Source organism: Hippocampus zosterae, chromosome 16 (assembly GCF_025434085.1).
Source record: "Hippocampus zosterae strain Florida chromosome 16, ASM2543408v3, whole genome shotgun sequence".
Classification (NCBI taxonomy): Eukaryota; Metazoa; Chordata; class Actinopteri; order Syngnathiformes; family Syngnathidae; genus Hippocampus; species Hippocampus zosterae.
In genome coordinates this window covers 18991618-19009727 of record NC_067466.1, presented here as the reverse complement: position 1 = coordinate 19009727, position 18110 = coordinate 18991618, and the positions used below count along the sequence as shown (strand labels likewise).

At 51.4% G+C, this 18110-nt stretch overlaps 2 protein-coding genes across 2 annotated transcripts in view; one reads left to right on the top strand and one right to left on the bottom strand.

Moving 5' to 3' along the window:
• Positions 1–18110, bottom strand: part of LOC127588025 (ras-related protein Rab-24-like) — a 75778-nt gene that overhangs the window by 53585 nt on the left and 4083 nt on the right. The window lies entirely within an intron of this gene.
• On the top strand, positions 112–17815 carry LOC127587981 (uncharacterized). The gene is made up of 24 exons (XM_052046461.1): positions 112–266; positions 2040–2896; positions 3506–3647; positions 3725–3897; positions 3984–9810; positions 9976–10088; positions 10165–10414; positions 10500–10600; positions 10776–10815; positions 10949–11154; positions 11800–11937; positions 12130–12253; positions 12963–13163; positions 13252–13431; positions 13522–13678; positions 13776–13981; positions 14057–14169; positions 14249–14395; positions 14523–14645; positions 14747–14863; positions 14941–15082; positions 15164–15270; positions 15433–15634; positions 16047–17815. Exons 2-24 carry the CDS (start codon positions 2057–2059, stop codon positions 16655–16657), a joined length of 10260 nt encoding a protein of 3419 aa, XP_051902421.1. The 5' UTR covers positions 112–266; positions 2040–2056; the 3' UTR covers positions 16658–17815.

Below are 18110 nucleotides of genomic sequence, written 5' to 3'. Positions count from 1 at the left end.
AAAGTTGTGTACAGATAGAAAATGGGGCTATATTGCCCTTGCGGGAGCATACATTAGAGGGGAGGTGTTGGAGGAAGAGGAGGGGGGGTGGAAGAAGAGGCGGAGGAGGGGAGGGGGTGAGTGCTCCTCGGGATCCGGGCCTAGCAGTGCCGCCGCCGGGACTGTGCTGTCGCTCTCATCTGCTGTCAAAAATCCGTGAATTGCCTCATTTGGGGGGCACAATGGAGGCGGCGGGGCTCGCGTGGAAGCTGCTCGACGGGGGAATGGTAAGAATCTCGTCACGGATGCCGCGTTCGGCGGCGTTTTGTGTGATTTTTTTTTTTTTTACGTGCCTCTCAAACCATACTGATGCGCGTGCACACGGACACAAGCCTACCGTATTTGTGTGCGCGTGCGCGTGTATTACTGGTGTCGACCTCTGTTGCATGTTTTGTTCTATTTTGACAACGCACACTGCACACACAGTGTCAAACGCGCATTTGTACACGCAGTGTGACGCGCACACGCACGACGAGGGCCATTTTAATACCTCTGTGAGTGTGTGTCCTCATGCAGCAACACACGCACACTATACTAGTCATACAAATGCATGCATGACAGGATCTTCATCACATCCCGGAATGGCTACAAGAGCCACAAAAAGATGTCTCCCAAGATGTCAGCCATTCCAGTTGTCATTTGGCACACAATGATGGCTTTTCGAGCAATGTTCACCCAAAGGCAAGGCTTCCCAAGCCGCGCACCGCCAAGGAAAACAAGACGATCTCATCGGCAGTGCCACAGTTTCATCCTCGAATTAGCCATTTAAAATAGATTGTATATTTTCATATAGTTTTTATTAAAAAATTTTTTTTTTAACCTTATAGTTGTTTTTAAGACAGGCACCCCCTTCGACATCATTGACGTAACCCCTCGGAGACCGTAGTGTAAACTGCTTTTTAATTGAAACATGTAAATAATTTTCTTTTGCGAATGTATCAAACAGACATTTCTCAAGATCCCGAGTAGACGTTAAAAATCAATTTTATACAGTATATATACACACAGTTTTCTTGTTTGTTTGTTTTTTACTAGGGATCTCAGCTGACTTTGGACAGTAGGCATGGTAGACCCAGAAGTGGTTCCCAGGGCACACATCGACTAATGACCATTCGCACTCACAATCATACTTTGGGACAATTTAGAGCATTCAATTAACTGAACCCCAGCAGGCAAGTAGGACATGCAAACTCCACACAGGAATCGAATCCATGACCTCTGCTCCGTGAAGTGGTCATTTGAGCGACGTGCTGCCGAAAGTTTAAATTATTAATGTCAACTGTTTTTCATTTATAAATTGCCAAACCATCGTTTTTGACTCAAGATCCAAATTTGTCACTTGAATTAGATTAATTTTTGTATTGCGTAGGTTATAAAAATGCAACCATTGTAGCAAACCACCATTGTATTTTAAATTGTACCGACCCCACACCACAGTTTTCCGCTTAAGAGCCAAACTAGTCTTTTGAAATGAATGATAGACAATGTTTACCAAGTATTTGCGGAAAGTAGGGACCGGGCCCTTCCATTTATCGTGAGAATCCGTAAATAATTAACCCTTAGCCAATAAGGTTTGTGATTTAGCACCAGAGTGCTTTCGCTCCCATTAGAAAATGTTATGACCGCTTACCCCTCACTTCAACATAGTTCCTTGGTCCTAAGATGGCATAAAGCAATTTTGGGGGACAAATGAAAAAGACAATAGACAATTACCCCCTCGGTGAATAGTGAGGATAGTCGCCCCCCCCCCCAAAAAAATAAAAAATAAAACCCTGGATAAAACTGGATATACAGTATGCGGAGGTTCATTGAATTTCCATCACCCCATTGAGTGACAAAGAACACAGGAGACATTGGTTTACTACAACAAACAGGCCCTTTGTCTGCATTACTACCAAAGGTATAAATCATAAACAGGAGTGTAGCCAGAGATTTTTTTTTTTGGAAGCGGGGGGGTACATTATACCAATGACATACTAATGACATTGTTCCTGTTCCAGGGAGACAGCATGCCAGCATGAGTGGGCTACATGCAGGCCCAAGCCGGGAGTCCAGCTGCCCGATAAGCCCCGCCCGTGACCTGTCCCGCTACTCCCGATCCGACTACAATAAAGATCTCGGCGCAACCATGTCCGCCGCCGCCTCCTCCCTACAGCACGCGTCCATTTACGGCTTTGCGCAGAGGGACCCTTCGCCCCCCTCGTCCACCTACAGCCCCCTGAGGAGGCTGCAGCATCTCACCACCATGGTGAGCCAGCCCGACTTGGTTTTGCCCGCCCGGCCAGGTAAGAGCTGGGAGTGGGCCGCCTCGGATCCGAACGAGTCGGAGCGGGACTCCTGGGTGGACTGCGCCGGCAGGGATTACTGCGATGCTACTTTTGCGAAACAAGGCGAGGTCCAAAGTGGCAGCGCTAACCAGGAGCCGGCAGCCAGCTGTAGCAGTCCCAGCGTGTCGGAGAGGAAGACGGACAGTTGTTTCTCCTGCGCGCCCAGCCCGGCCTTCTCTCTCGATAGCAACAGCCCCTTTGCAAATGGCCTCCTTCATTTTGAATCCTCTTTGTTTGAGGACGAGGAGCACCACAACTGTGACAAAGAGCAGCAGCAGCAGCAGGAGGAGACGACATACTTTGCCGTCACAGACTCGCGGGATAAACGCAAGAGCCCAGAGAAAGAGCTTCAGTCTGCCACTGTGGATTTGCAATCAGAATCCAAGGACGCAAATGTCCCATCAGCAAAAGTCATCACCCGATCCCAGTCGTCGGGTTTTCGCCGAAGGTACTGGGATGTTTCCGACGACGAGTGGGAGAGCGACACGGATCTCTTCCTTTTTGGCGATAGCCCCTCCAGGAATTTGATGGCAAGTCTTATTCCAATTACATGAGGGTATAGCGGGTCCTTGGTTTGCATCCGAATTGGGGCGCCGCAGCGCAACTTGAATTTAATGCGAGGTGGAATATCGTGTATCGCGAATCTCAAGCATTCGCAAATGAATTACTCGCCTCCACATTATTTTTAGACTCCTTTATAAACCACTATCGCTATGTACAAAGTCGCGTCTGGTTAGCTGACCTGAGGTATGACGGGGTGGAGGAGCTCGGGGGGGGGGGGGGGTAAGGTGAGGTGAAACCATTTTAAGATTTAAAAACGAATGAAAGACGCTTAAAATGAACCCGAGCGTGTACAGAGCCTCTAATGGGAGGCCGGAATTGGACTTCTGTGCTCCCTCCTATGAGCTGCACTTTGGAGCTCCTGCATTTTGGACCCAACTAGAGTCGCTCGAGGAAGGACCGGTGAACTCCAAAGTAAAGTGAAACAAAATTACAGTTCATATTTTTTTGAAAATCGCTTAAAAGAAATAAAATGAAAAGATGTAGAGTGAGTAGCGCGGTCAACTGTTAGCATGACTTCTTGTGACACCGCTCGACACACTCAAGATGGCTCTCTCTTTTTTAAATATTGTCGACAGCAGAGCGACATGAAACAAAGCGCCGTGCCACCGGTCAAGTTTCTGGAGGGCGAGGTCATTTGGGCAAAGTTCAACCGACGGCCGTGGTGGCCGTGCGAGGTGATTGTTGACCCTGCCCAGGGAGTCTATCACAAGGTTAAAGGTGCGCCAATAACACTGTTGGCTGGATGCAAATGTCTCGTGGTTTTGTCGCTAACCGATGATTGTGACTACCTTCAGAGCCCAGCGATCGGCCCTGTCGACTCTACCACATCAGGACTTTCGGGGACCAGGAGGAGCAAGCCTGGGTGGAGGACAAATCCACTCATATTTTTCACGGAGGCTTTCAGTTTGAGCAGCTCGCGCAAATGCGCAGGAAGGGGAAGCAAAGAGGGCCGAACCACAAATACATCGTAATTCCCTTCTTTGCGTTGAATTGATTGCCGCGTGCAATAATCGGATGTTGATCTGGATCTTCAATGACTTTGTGTTTCCGCAGATCGCCAAACGCTATGAAGCGTCTTGGAAATTGAGTGTGGCTGAAGCTGAAACTATTCTCCAGCAAAGGCCCAACATAGACTCTTTAACCATGGACACTAGCTTCCAAGACAGTTCACCGATGATGACCAAGCCCTGTCCACCTATTTCCCCATCTTCTCCGGCGGCCTCTAATCTTCTGGAAAAGTCGCACGCAATCAGCGGATCGATATCTTGCCAGACATCATCCCCAGTAGAAAATAAGCAAGGCACTTTAAAGAAGTCTTCCGAAAAGAGGGAAGACTTCAACTCCTCAAATAAGCAGTCTAAAAAGGTCCGACATCACAACCCCAACCAATCACATAAGAATGTAGAGTGCCCTTATTCGGACCTTGAGTCGGTCCCTAAGATTTTGTGTCCAAAAGCACTTGAACGCCAATCCGCGTGGACTCAGTCACCTGCTAATCTCGCCAAGGAAGAAAAGAGACAACCGGAGATGCAAAGTGGTCTTTGGTTTAGTAAATCGGGCAAAGACAGACGACCAAAATCTGTTACTCCAGAACGGTCAGATCGTACGCTTGTCACCAATGTACTCAGCAAGAAAAAGACTTCGGCTGTGACTAAAAACTTGACGGCTCAAGGGGATAATGCCTCCTCGGCCGGACAAGGTGACCAGGGTGGATTGGTAAATCCAGAACCAAAGCTTGTGTCTGAGCAGTCATGGCAGTTGGACTCTAAAAACATTGTAGCTAGCGACCCCGCCGAAAGTAGTCCTGAGCGTTTGTCTCAACATCAGCTGTCGATCGATTCTTCTGACCCTCTTGGATTGTCACACCTGCAAGAGTCAGTGGTCTTCACTGAACCTTTTCAATCTTCAGAAAACAACCAGTCCGTGGCTCCTTTTGACTCAGAAGAATTGGTACAGAAGCGGGCGTTCACAGATTTTTCTGACTCTCGGGCATTGTCACAAAAACAAGAGTCAATGTTATCTTCTGACCCTGCAGGAATGTCACAAAAGCAGAAATCTGTGGATTCCTCTTACCCTCGAGGCATATCACAAAACCGCGAGTCACGGAATTGTTCTGACCCTCGAGTATCTTCTCAAAAGCGCAAATTAGTGGTTTTATCAGACTCCCGAGGATTGTCCCAAAAGTGCAAATCAGTTGATTCTTCTGACGCTGGAGGGTCATCACAAAAGCATAAATCTGTGGATTCCTGTTACCCTCAAGGATCATCAAAAAAGCTGAAATTTGTGGCCCCTTCTGACCCTCAAGGAGTGTCCCAAAAGAAGGAGTTAGTCGATTCTTTGGAACCTCGAGGATCATCCAAAAAACAGAAGTCCGTGGATTGTTTCAGTACTGAAGCATTGTCACAGAAGGACTCCAGGGATTCTCCTGACCCCCAAATGTTCCCACCAAAGCAGAGGTGTGTGGACTTTGCAAACCCAAGGCAGAAGGATGTGGATGTTTCTGATCGACTGTCTCACAAGCAGAAATCAGTGGATTCTTCTGACCTTCTAGGATTGTCACCACAGCGGGAGTCCAAGGGTTGTTCTGACCTTCCAGTATCATCGCAAAAGCAGAAGTTGGTAGATTCTTCATCTTCTCAAAGATTGCCACAGGATTCTTCCATTCCTGCAACATTGTCACAAAAGCAGAAGTCCACGAATTCCTCAAATCTTCAAAGATCATCGCAAAAGAGGGAGTCTATGCATGGGTCTGATTCTCGAGGACCATCGCAACAGCAGACGTTTGTGGATTCTTATGACTGTCAAGGAGTGTCACAAAAACAGGAGACTAAGGATTCTTCTGACCCTCAAAGGGTGTCCCAAAAGCAAAAGTCGGTCGATTATTTTAACCCACAAGGATTGTCAAAAAGGAGCGCATGGCATTCTTTTCACCACCAAACATTGTCACAAAAGCAGAAGTTATTTGATTCTTCTAACCCCCGAGAATCGTCCCAGAAGAAGTCAATGGATTCTTTTTGCTCGAAAGAATCGTCACAAAAGCAGGAATCCAGAGATACATCAGACCCCCAAAGATCATCACAAAAGGAGAAGTCGGTGAATTCTTCTCAACCCCAAGGAGCATCACAAAAGCCAAAGTTGGTGGATTTTTCAGTACCCCAACTATTGTCACAGAAACGGAAATCGGGGGATTCTCCTGGCCCTCGATGTACGTCACAAAAGCAGAAGTCCAGGCATTCGCCTGATCATCGAGGATCATCACAAAAGCCGAATTCTAGAGATTCTTCTGACTCCTGCGGACTGTCAAAAAAGCAGGAGTTCAAGGCTTCCTCTGACCCTCGGGTATTGTCACAAAAGCAAGCGTCCAGGTATTCTTCTGACCACCGAGTTTCATCACAAAAGCTGAAGCCAAAGGATTCTTCTAAACCTCAAGGATCGTCACAAAAACAGGAGTCCAGGGATTCTTCTGACCCTCAAGTTTCATCCGAACAGCTGAAGTTGGTGGATATTTCTTACCCTTGTGGGTCAGTACAGAAGCAGGTGTCCATGAATTCACCCGACCATCAAGGATCCTCACAAAAGCTGAAGGCTTTTGACTCCAGTGGATTGTCAAAAAAGCGAGACTCCACGGCTTCGTCTGACCAACGACGATTATCTCAAAAGCAGAAGTCCAAGTATTCTTCTGACCCTGAAATTTCGTCACAAAAGCTGAAGTTAATGGATTCCTCTGAACCTCGAGGATCATCACAAAGGCACGAGTCCAGGAAGTCTTCTGACCCTCAGGTTTCATCTGAAAAGCTGAAGCCGGTGGAATCTTCTGACGCTCGTGGGGCATCACAGAAGCACGGGCCCAGGGATGCGCCTGATCAAGGATCGTCACAAAAGTCGCATTCCATGGATTCTTGTGACTCCCGAGGACTGTCAAAAATTCAGGAGTCCACAGGTTCTTCTGGCCAACGAGGACTGTCACAAAAGCAAGAGTCCAAGTATTCTTCGGATCCTCGAGTTTCATCTCAAAAGGTGAAGTCAAAGGATTCTTCTCAACCTCGAGGAATGTCACAGGGCCAGGAGTCCAGGATGTCTTCTGCTCTTCAAGTTTTGTCAGAAAAGCTGAAGTCGGTGCATACTTCTGACTCGTGCGGGTCATCATGGAAGGAAATGTCCAGGGACCCTCATGGAACATCCCATAAGCAGAAGTCATTGGATTCATTTGAGCTCCGAAGATCATCACATAAACATAAGTTATTGGATTCTTCTGACCCTCCGGTATCCTCTCAAAAACTGCACTCTATGGACTCCTCTGACCCTCGGGCATCATCGCAAGTGTCTGTTGATTCCTGCAGGTCCTCTAAGAAGTGTGGTTCCTTAAAGGCTCGGCAAATTATCCTAAATTCTAAACACTCTGCCAAAGGGTCTACTCCTCAAAGCGGCGCACAAGTCAAGAAGTTCAAGAAGAGGGCCAGTGTAAAGCACAGCAGTCAAAGTGATCATTGTAAAAGAGAGGCTCCATGCGGTTTGTACCAGATGGAAGAAAGAGAAAGTAATACCAAGGCTAAGTCCAGTTTAAGTGAAGTATCAACAGACCTCCAAAAAGCTTTGATCGCTATGTGCAAGCTCCCATTCATTAAGTTGATGCGCGGCGACATAAATATTCAGAATTATTGGAAGTCTAAAATTGCTTTTAGTTACAACGACAAAACTGGGTGTCCAAACGGTAATGAACTCCAAAGAACCACGGCTCACTCCTCGTCAAAGTCAGACTCGACCCACGCAGCAGAAACTCTCTCTAACAACAGTGTAGACAAAAACGTTTCCCAAAACAGCGGAGACGATACCGTTTCTGGGAACGTTGAAGACGAGAGGCTTTCTGGAAATTGTGAAGTCAAAATCATGCCCAGAGATGGTGAAGACAAAAGCGTGTCTAGAAACGGCGAGGTCCAAAGTGTTTCTAGAAATAGTGACGACAAAGGGATTCCCAGAAAAAATGAAGAGAAAGGTGTGTCCAGACACGGTGAAGAAAAAAATCTTTCCCGAATTGGCAAAGACAGGAAAAATGAGGACAACAGTGTTTCGAGAAAAACGGTGGACCAAGTTGCACCCAACCCCAAAGTTGTTTCCAGGCTCACTGAAGACAAACACGTTTTCAGAAAAACCGAGGACAAAATCGCATGCCGAAAAAACGAGGACAACATATTTTCCACAAGTAACGGACACGACCCCGTTTTCAGAAGAAAAGAGGGAAGAAATGCATCTGGAAGTGGTGACGACAAAGGCGTGTCTACAAATTGTGAAAACAAAAGTGTGTCCAGAAATTGCGGAGATAAAAGTGCGTCTCAAAATAGCGGGGACCAAATAGTTTCCAGAATCGATGAAGGCAAACCTGTTTTCCGAAAAAGTGAAGACAAAAGTGTTTCAAGAAATCCTGATGCCAAAAGTGTTTCGGGACGTTGTGAAGACGGAAACGCATTTGAAAATGTTTCAGGAAAATGCGACGAGGCAATTGTTTCCAGAAAGTCCAGGAATGATCCCGTCGGCTCTTACGACTCCCGTCCGGCAGAGACTGAAGCAAAGTGTCCCACTGGTGCCCCCAAAGGTACCACCATTTCTTGCGATCTTTCAGAGGGTTCACAGCAACGTGACACTTGCGCCTCGAGCTCGCCGCCCGTCACAACCCCCGAGCCGTCTCGGTACGATAGAAATTCAGTATCTGGCACTGGTCGGGTGTCCCGAGAGCCATCATCCCCCAAGACCAATGCCCTTAAAACAAAGCACATCCCCGATAAATTACCCGAAGTCCTACCACAAGAACAGCCCGCCCATCTCCCAGCTAGCAATCGGCTGATGACCGGAGCCCTGAAAACCATGAAGGTGCTGCAAAAGCTGAAGCACAGAAAAGCCAAAAAGAAAGCCGCTCAGAATGAACTCTTGGGTCACGGCCAAAACCAGGCCGACCCGGATCACCGTGCTAAGAACTCCGCTTGGAACCAAGAAAGCGATTTGGACGTTTGCACTAAAGCCAAACCGGTCGAGTCTGGATATAGCGCCATTTGTTCCGATGATCGGGACGCGGTATCCAGTTGTCGTGACCCTCCTTTGCTGTTGCATGACTGCACTGAAGTCAAGAATGAAGAGGAAGTCCTTTCGGTATCTTCAACCCCACCGATGGACTTCATACCACTCACCTCCAACGTCAGGACAAAGGTGGTGGACCGAAGGACCTCCTCGCCTTCCCCTCCCTCGCCGTTTTCCTTCATGAATGCTTTGAAAAACGCCAAAGAGGTGTCCTTCCAGTCTTTGACCGACGAGGCTAACGGCAAAGTGCCTACCTTCAAACCAGACCTGAATTACAAGTTCAGCACTTTTCTTATGATGATGAAAGACATGCATGACACTCGAGAGCGTGACGGGGCCCCCTTAGAACTGGAAATTGGACCACCGAGTGCCCACGTCAAGCAGGAGCCCATGGTCATGCCTGGGGCGGCCGCACCCGCCGGCCTTGAACAAGACGTTGTGAATGGTGATCCAGATTTTAGCCCGTGCGTGGACGCAAGTCGAAGTCACATGTCCAAGCGGCCTTACAAGAGAAGAAGCGGCTCCGCTTGGATGAAGAGCAAAAACGGCCGCAAAGTGCCGCCAAGTCGTCCCGCCGGGTCTGGACCCGGGTACCCTGGCGTGGGGTCCTTGCTTGGAATTGACTTTTCCTCTGTCCTGGATTACTCCGCAAAAGTCCGGTCCCTGTTGGATATGCAGGCCTCCCCCTGGGAGGGCCAGCCCGCGAGCGACGGAGGATTGTTGACGTGGGGCGGAGATTTTGAACAGATGAATGGCTTTGCTTCCAACTGCACCCAAGCCAAGGCCGGAGAAGGCGACGGCGAGTCCTCTGGTAAGTCGTGACCGTCGAGATCGGGTAGGCAACTCCAGACCTGGACGGCCGGTATTCTGGATGTTTAATGAGATGTATCTATCGCAGTCTTGTAAAATTCTGGAGCGATGTGTGTGAAAATTGCAGTCCGTGTTTCATAAATGTAAATGTTTTTACATCTTTTAGCCAATAAACGAGTACGCAAGCCAAGCAAAAGGCTCCTAGAATGGACGGAAGAGTACGACCACATATTTTCTTCAAGGAAGAAAACCAAAAAGCCTCTTCAGACAATTACCATGGTAAGGAAAGAAAAAAAATGTATATATCATGACTACGTAACTGTACAAATGAACATGAAATATGCCGCCGCGTTAGGCCAACCGAGCACTTTCACCCCAACCACCCGTACTGGACAAACGCGTCCTGGAGCCGCCATCGTTGAGCACGCTTCCCGAAATGCAGACGCCGCCTCCGGAGGAAATCACCCTCACCACAGAACTCCAAATCCCCAGCGCTGAAAATGCATCGCCGCAGGAAGCGCAGCCGCTTTCCATCGACACCTTGACTCCGCCCCCCGAGGCTGAAGCGGAACCGCCGCCGATTGAAGACCTGGCTGGAGACGACTGTGAGATGACGATGCGCCCTGGTCACAGTCATAAATCATCTCTCATACTTTTTTGGGGGGGGTTCTGTGACCTTTGATTTTTCAGGCAACGCTGCTTTGCTGCAAAAGAAGCGAAAGAGGAAACCTACTCCGAAGATCCTGGAATATTGTCTTGAAGCCGAGGCCTCCGTGGGCCCGAAGAAGAAGGTAGGACAGCCGCAAAGCTCTGGGAAATAATTTATTACATGTCGCTGCTATCCAATGACATGGTGTTTTTTTTGGGGGGGTGGGGGGGGGGTTCTGTAACGGATTATAGTTATTTTTTTAGCAGCGGGATTTTGACCGCATGATGCTGGTCCATGACTTTTTGTTTTTGTCGCAGATCAAAATTGTGAAGAACTCATATGAAGATCCTCAAACAGGTCAGTGAAGAAGCGCATTTGCAATCGTGGCTTTTATCGCAGCACCCCCCCCCCCCCCCCACCCTCCCCACACACACCCTTTCATAGCTTGGTGGTAAAACTGCTTGAGCTCAAACCGGGGTCTGTCTGACAGCGCTTCCAGATCCTGACCCTCCTGCTTTGAAACCAATGAGCCCGGCGGTTCCCACGCCATCGCCGGTGGCGACCCACCCGACTCCACCCAGCCCTCCCGGTCCCCCCGTGCTGGCACCGGCGGTGTCCGAGCGGGCGGATGACCAGGTTGCAGACGTCCACCTTCCTCAAGCGGACGACGGGTTCAAGTACACCACAGAGTCCGAGGTATTGCCAGTCACATTCGCGTGACTAGGACTCACGGAGGGGGAGTCACGCTCCTCCTGCGGACGTTGTATCGGTCTGTCGTGGTAAAGAAGGAGCTGAGCCAAAGGGCGAAGCTCTCAATTTACCGGTCGATCTACGTTCCAACCCTCATCTATGGTCACGAGCTATGGGTCGTGACCGAAAGAACGAGATCCCGGTTACAAGCGGCCGAAATGAGTTTTCTCCGCAGGGTGTCCGGGCTCTCCCTTAGAGATAAGGTGAGAAGCTCGGTCATCCGGGAGGGGCTAAGAGTCGAGCCGCTTCTCCATATCGAGAGGAGCCAGATGAGGTGGCTTGGGCATCTTATTCGGATGCCTCCTAAGCGCCTCCCCGGTGAGGTGTTCCGGTCATGTCCCACCGGGAGGAGACCCCGAGGAAGACCCAGGACACGCTGGAGAGACTATGTCACCCAGCTTACCTGGGAACGACTCGGGATCCCCCGGGGAGAGCTGGAAGAAGTAGCTAGGGAGAGGGAAGTCTGGGCTTCCCTGCTAAAGCTGTTGCCCCCGCGACCCGGCCCCGGATAAGCGGTTGATAATGGATGGATTCGCGTGACTACAAAATGTGACGATGTCTTGGTAAAAGGGACTTTGTTTTTGTCCCCAGGGTGAAGCCTCCACATTGGACCAGAGCTTCTCCTCCACTCGAGATGACTCGTCGCCGTGCGACGATGCGCTCGGACAAGGCCGGAGGATCATCGGTGACCGAGGGGGCCCCGCCTCCTTGAAGGAGAACGTCTGTCAGGTGAGCTCATGTTCACGCTCGTACACTAATTTTTAGTGGACAATCTCGGGAAGTTGCAGTTTAACTCCACCGTTGAGACTCGCAAGTTAGTTATCTGACTTTTTTGCTATTTCTGTCCTTTTCCGAGGATTGAAAAGCGCACGGGAGCATGCTTGAGTTGAAAATGGCAAATAGCGGCTTCTTTGTTGTCAGGTGTGCGAGAAGACAGGGGAGCTGCTTCTCTGCGAGGGTCAATGCTGTGGAGCCTTTCACTTGGCCTGCATCTCCCTGGCCGAGGCCCCCAAAGGGAAATTTGTGTGCCCGGAATGCAAGTCGGGTAAGAACAATGGATATAGGCTTCAACAGGATCACTTTTTTAGAGCCTCGGTGTGGTATCGAAACTGCTATTTGAACACAAACGGTGGCGCAACCGCACACGCAGTCGGACAATATAGCATGCATATATTTCTTATCCAGGCGGCCCGGTAGTCCAGTGGTTAGCACGTCGGCTTCACAGTGCAGAGGTACCGGGTTCGATTCCAGCTCCGGCCTCCCTGTGTGGAGTTTGCATGTTCTCCCCCGGCCTGCGTGGGTTTTCTCCGGGTGCTCCGGTTTCCTCCCACATTCCAAAAACATGCATGGCAGGCTGATTGAACACTCTAAATGGTCCCTAGGTGTGAGTGCGAATGGTTGTTCGTTTCTATGTGCCCTGCGATTGGCTGGCAACCGATTCAGGGTGTCCCCCGCCTACTGCCCGAAGACGGCTGGGATAGGCTCCAGCACCCCCCGCGACCCTAGTGAGGATCAAGCGGCTCGGAAGATGAATGAATGAATGAATGAATATTTCTTATCCTCCTGTGAAAAAGCAAGTAGTATTACTGCATCCTATGGAGTCACTTAGTTGTGAAAAAACTCTTCTTCGGTTGTGCCTCTATGGACAATACTGGCAGTACCGCCCCCTGGTGGTCACAAGAGCTGGATTCATGTCATTTTAATGATGGCAGATCGCAAAGCCTGGCGTGAGCGGTGTCCATTTTGTCGCGTAGGTGTCCACACCTGCTTTGTGTGCAAGAAGCGCAGCGAGGACGTGCGGCGCTGCATGATCCCCGTGTGCGGCAAGTTCTACCACGGCGAGTGTATCGCCACCTACGGGCCCACCGCGCCCGTCAGCCGCGGGTTCCGCTGCTCCATCCACGTCTGCCTCACCTGCTTCATCGCCAACCCCGCCAGTCCCTCCATCTCCAAAGGTGAGTGGCCAGGTCGCGTTCCGACCCACCTCGTCGACCCCCCCCCCCCCCACCCCACGGTTTACAGGTGTTGTTTGGGTTCGGCCAGGTCGTCTGGTGCGTTGCGTGCGCTGCCCGGTGGCTTATCACGCCAACGACCTGTGCATGGTGGCCGGCTGCGTGGTCCTCTCCAGCAATAGCATCATCTGCCCCAACCACTTCACGCCGCGGCGCGGTGTCAAGAACCACGAGCACGTGAACGTCAGCTGGTGCTTTGTGTGCACCGAAGGTAACCGCAAACGCCTCTCTGCAATTTGGAACGTCGTCTCATCTGTATCGCCCAAGCTTTTGGTCAGCTTTCTAAAATTGCGTCCCGCAGGGGGCAGCCTGCTGTGCTGCGAGTCGTGCCCGGCCGCCTTCCACCGAGAGTGTCTGAACATGGAGATGCCCAAAGGCAGCTGGTACTGCAACGATTGCAAGGCCGGCAAGAAGCCTCGCTACAAGGACATCCTGTGGGTCAAGGTGGGACGCTACAGGTCAGTAACGGAGAACGTTTCCGTCCCCCGCGTTCTGAGCACGGTCGTACCCGTTTTGTAATTTGCGACGAATCTCGACTCCAATTCAACTGGCCAGATGGTGGCCCGCCGAGGTCAGCCACCCCAAAAGCATCCCGGACAACATCCTGCGCATGAGGCACGACGTGGGCGAGTTCCCGGTCCACTTCTTTGGCTCCAACGACTACCTGTGGACCTACCAGGCGCGCGTCTTTCCTTATATGGACGTGGATGCCAACAGCAAGGAGAAGATGGGCAAAGGCGTGGACGCCACTTACAAGAAAGGTCAGAAAACGACACCCGGGGCGTACGTCCGGGCGTACACCTTCTGACGGCTTCCCCAACCTGCTCGCCCCGCAGCTCTGGAGGAGGCGGCGGCGCGCTTCCGCGAGCTTCAGGCCGAGAAGGAGCTCCGCCAGCTGCAAGAGGACAGAAAGAACGACAGGAAGCCGCCGCCATACAAACACATCAAGGTCAGGTCGTCGTATGGGACGTACGGGGGGGTGGGCGCTTTAAATGTTCGTCACGGGGTCTTGACTCCGCCTCCTGCAGGTGAACCGGCCAATAGGGAAGGTGCAGATCGTCACGGCCGACCTGTCGGAGATCCCGCGCTGCAACTGCAAGGCGGCGGACGAGAGCCCGTGCGGCGTGGACTCGGAGTGCATCAACCGCATGCTGCTCTACGAATGTCACCCGCAGGTACCAAGAAAAGCGCACGGCGGCGGGCGGACGTGCGCTTGGTGTTTTCAGGACCCGCCCCCTTTGTTGACTCGCTCGCCTACCTAATGAGCCTGTCTCCAATACCACTGCGCCGCCGCCACCGCAGGTTTGCCCGGCCGGCGAGCGCTGCCTCAACCAGACCTTCAGCAGGCGTCAGTACAGCCAGGTGGAGATCTTCAGGACGCTGTCTCGAGGTTGGGGCCTCCGATGCGTCCACGATATCAAGAAGGTACAAAAAGAACCCCCGCACCCCCCAAAAAATGTCCGCCGCACGCACACCTGAGCCGTCATGCGGTCGGCCGGACGGGTTTTCCGCACGTTTGCCAACAGGGTCAGTTTGTGAGCGAATACGTCGGGGAGGTGATCGACGAGGAGGAGTGCCGGAGCAGGATCAGACACGCCCAGGAGCACGACATCTGCAACTTCTACATGCTCACTCTGGACAAGGTGCGGGGGGGGGACTCAAAACCATTCGAATATGACAATCGGAATTCTTTCGACGGATGTCGTCGTGACTCGTTTAGGATCGCATCATCGACGCCGGTCCGAAGGGCAACGAGGCTCGCTTCATGAACCACTGCTGCCAGCCCAACTGCGAGACGCAGAAGTGGACGGTGAGCGGCGACACGCGCGTCGGACTCTTCGCCTTGGTGGACATCGCTGCCGGTAGGCTGCCCCGCAAGAAGAAGAAGAAAAAACTAAATCTAAAGCTCTGGAAGAACTCTGGCGGCATGTTTCTGTGCTCAGGCACGGAACTCACTTTCAACTACAACCTGGAATGTTTGGGCAACGGCAAGACGGTGTGCAAGTGCGGCGCCCCCAACTGCAGCGGCTTTCTCGGCGTGAGGCCCAAGGTACGCTTCCGTCTTGGAATGATTGGTCTTTTCTGTTAATCGAAGGATTTAACTCATTCGGTAGCGGCCGATTCCGGTCCAAGTCTGAAAAGACGTTTAAAAACGTCTTTCGGAGCGAATGAGTTAAGTGGGAGTAAGTCGGGAATGCTCTCGTCCAATCAGAACAACCCGCCGTCGGACGACAAAGGGCGCAAGCCCAAGCGCCGCGGCCACGGCCGGCGGAAGAAGAAGGTGGTGGTGACCAAAGAGCGCGAGGACGAGTGTTTCAGCTGCGGCGACGGCGGCCAGATGGTCTCCTGCAAGAAGCCCGGCTGCCCCAAGGTCTACCACGCCGACTGCCTCAACCTCACCAGGAGGCCCGCCGGTTAGTATTCGCCGGTCACGATTGATGCGATCTCGTGTTTGCGGTCGACCGAGAAGACGGAAGGATTTGAGCCGAGCGTCACGTCCGCTGTCTCGAGAATTGATTTACAGTCTGATAGGCAACATTAAAAACAAACGCCGTGCCGAGGATTTTCAAGGAACAGCAAGTGGGGAGATGAGCTTAGCCGCCCGAAGGAGGCTCTGCTTTTGTCTCGGCCCTTTGCGATCCTCGGCCAGGCGCAGGCAGCGCTGTGGTGGCCGTTATGTGCGCCACGGGGGGGTGGGGGGGGGTATTGTCAATCGTAAGGTAGGTGACTATTTATGTGCAGACGGTCGACTTTGGCGCCGTCACAGAAAGTTGTTTGTTTGTTTGTTTGTTCATTGATCTGCCCCCCCCCCCCCCCCCCCCCCAGGCCGCTGGGAGTGTCCGCGCCACCAGTGCGACATCTGCGGCAAGGAAGCGCTGTCCTTCTGCGAGATGTGTCCCAGCTCCTTCTGCGGGCAGCACCGCGAGGGCCTGCTCTTCATCTCCAAGCTGGACGGCAAGCTGTGCTGCACCGAGCACGACCCGTGCGGACCCCACCCGCTGGAGCCGGGCGAGATCCGCGAATACGACCCCCAGCCACCCCGGGCCTTGACGTCATGCCTGGGGATGGCCGTCATCACGCCCTCGTCGGCCGCGCCCGGCGTCCCCGCCTCTGCCGGCGCGCGCCCCGCCCCCGCCCTCGCCAGGCTCCCGGACGTCGGCCAGGATCCCTTTCCCGCTTTTGCCATCCCGGTGCCCATCACCATTCCCGTTTCGGCGCCCGCCGCCTCGCCCCCTGCGGTCGGCGGCGGCGGCGGCGCCTTCGACCTCCCGCAGTACTCGCCCATCTCCTCCTACGAGGAGGACAGAGACGTACTGGAGGAGGACGAGGATGAGGAGGAGATGATGGATGAGGAGGATGAGGAAGAGGCTCTGGAATATCTTGAGATCAGAGATGACGATGATGATGAAGAGGAAGAGGAAGAAGAAGAGGAGTGACGCAGTGGTTTGTTCATATCGACTTTATTGAATCTCACTCGCGAGTTCCGTGACAGGAAGCACTTGTGACGCAAGCTCCGGACCCTTTTGCGCACACTCACCGGCGACGACAAAAGTTTCACGGGTGCGGTGTAGCGCCATGACTTCACTTCCGGCGTCTTTGGGTGCTCGCCGGCCATAACATTAGGTACACCGCCGGAGAGTCAATATGAGAGCTGTCGCCACCATTTTCTAGAAGCTTGGTCTTCTCGAAAGACGAGATTTCGCCCATCTTGTGACTTCTTTGGGCAGTTACAAACGTTTTGAACCGTTTTTTTTTTTCCTTTTGTGTCATCGTGCTAATTCGATTGAAAGAAGTGACGCAGCAGCGGCACAAATGAACAAAATGGCGATCAAAGCAAATACCTCTTGCACTCACTTTTGCACTAAGTGGAGGTACGCGCATACTTGGTTTTGAACGACTCGTAATGTTCAGTTTCGTTAAAAAAAAAAAAAAAAAACAAGCCTACGTATAATCGGATACATTTCTAGTTAGCTTAAACTACTGTGAACTTATTTGCGAGTTTCAGAATTCCCATATTCATCAGAAGTTGATCATATTTTTAGATTGTATGACACATCACACAAAAAAAGAACATTACAATCGTTTGAACGTTCTTCTATTCATTTGCAGGGGGCGCTAAACGGTTATTATTATTTTTTTTTTTGGTGTGCGACAACATATTTATTTCATGTTTAAAGGCACTTTTTTTCTTTTTTTTTTCTTTTTTTTAAGCCAGCTCTCATATCGAATCTCCCGGGTCCACTTCATAATCCACTTGAGTAGCAGTCAACCTCCCCGTCAGCCTCGATCGGAGCCTCCTTTGCCGCGTCCCGTTTTACTGTACGCTTGTTGCTTCCTCAGACGCCGTCGCCCGGCGGACATTTTGGACCTGTGGACCAATGGCGGGGAGTGACGCGCCTCCGGCGGTGCTTTGGGAGAAACGCAAAGGTGACGAATTGTGTAGGCCTCACCGGTGGGGTAGTGACCGTGCGCTTGAGTCGGAAAGACGTTTCTTGAAGGAGGGGCAGGGGGGGGCATGACACATGGACTAAAGTATTGGGACGCAGCCCTCGATCAGTTAATGGTTCATTGGCTGGAACGAGATGCCTTTCAGTTCGCTTTTTTTTTTTTTTTTTTTTTTTGGGGGTCCTCATTTTGACTTGACACACTGGATGGGTTGGCAGCCCATCGCAGTGCACAACTGCGAACGATTTAGTCTTCAAGTTAAATCGAGCATGTATGATTTTGGGCACAGGGAGAACACGGAAAGGTCCCTAGCCACAATTTAAAGCCAGTATGTTTGGCACAATAAACTAGGGCTGTCCCGTTGAATTTTTTTTTTTTTTTTCCCAGACCGATATCACACTTTGTGTACTTGGCGATCCCCTCCAGTATTTTGGCTGTTATCAA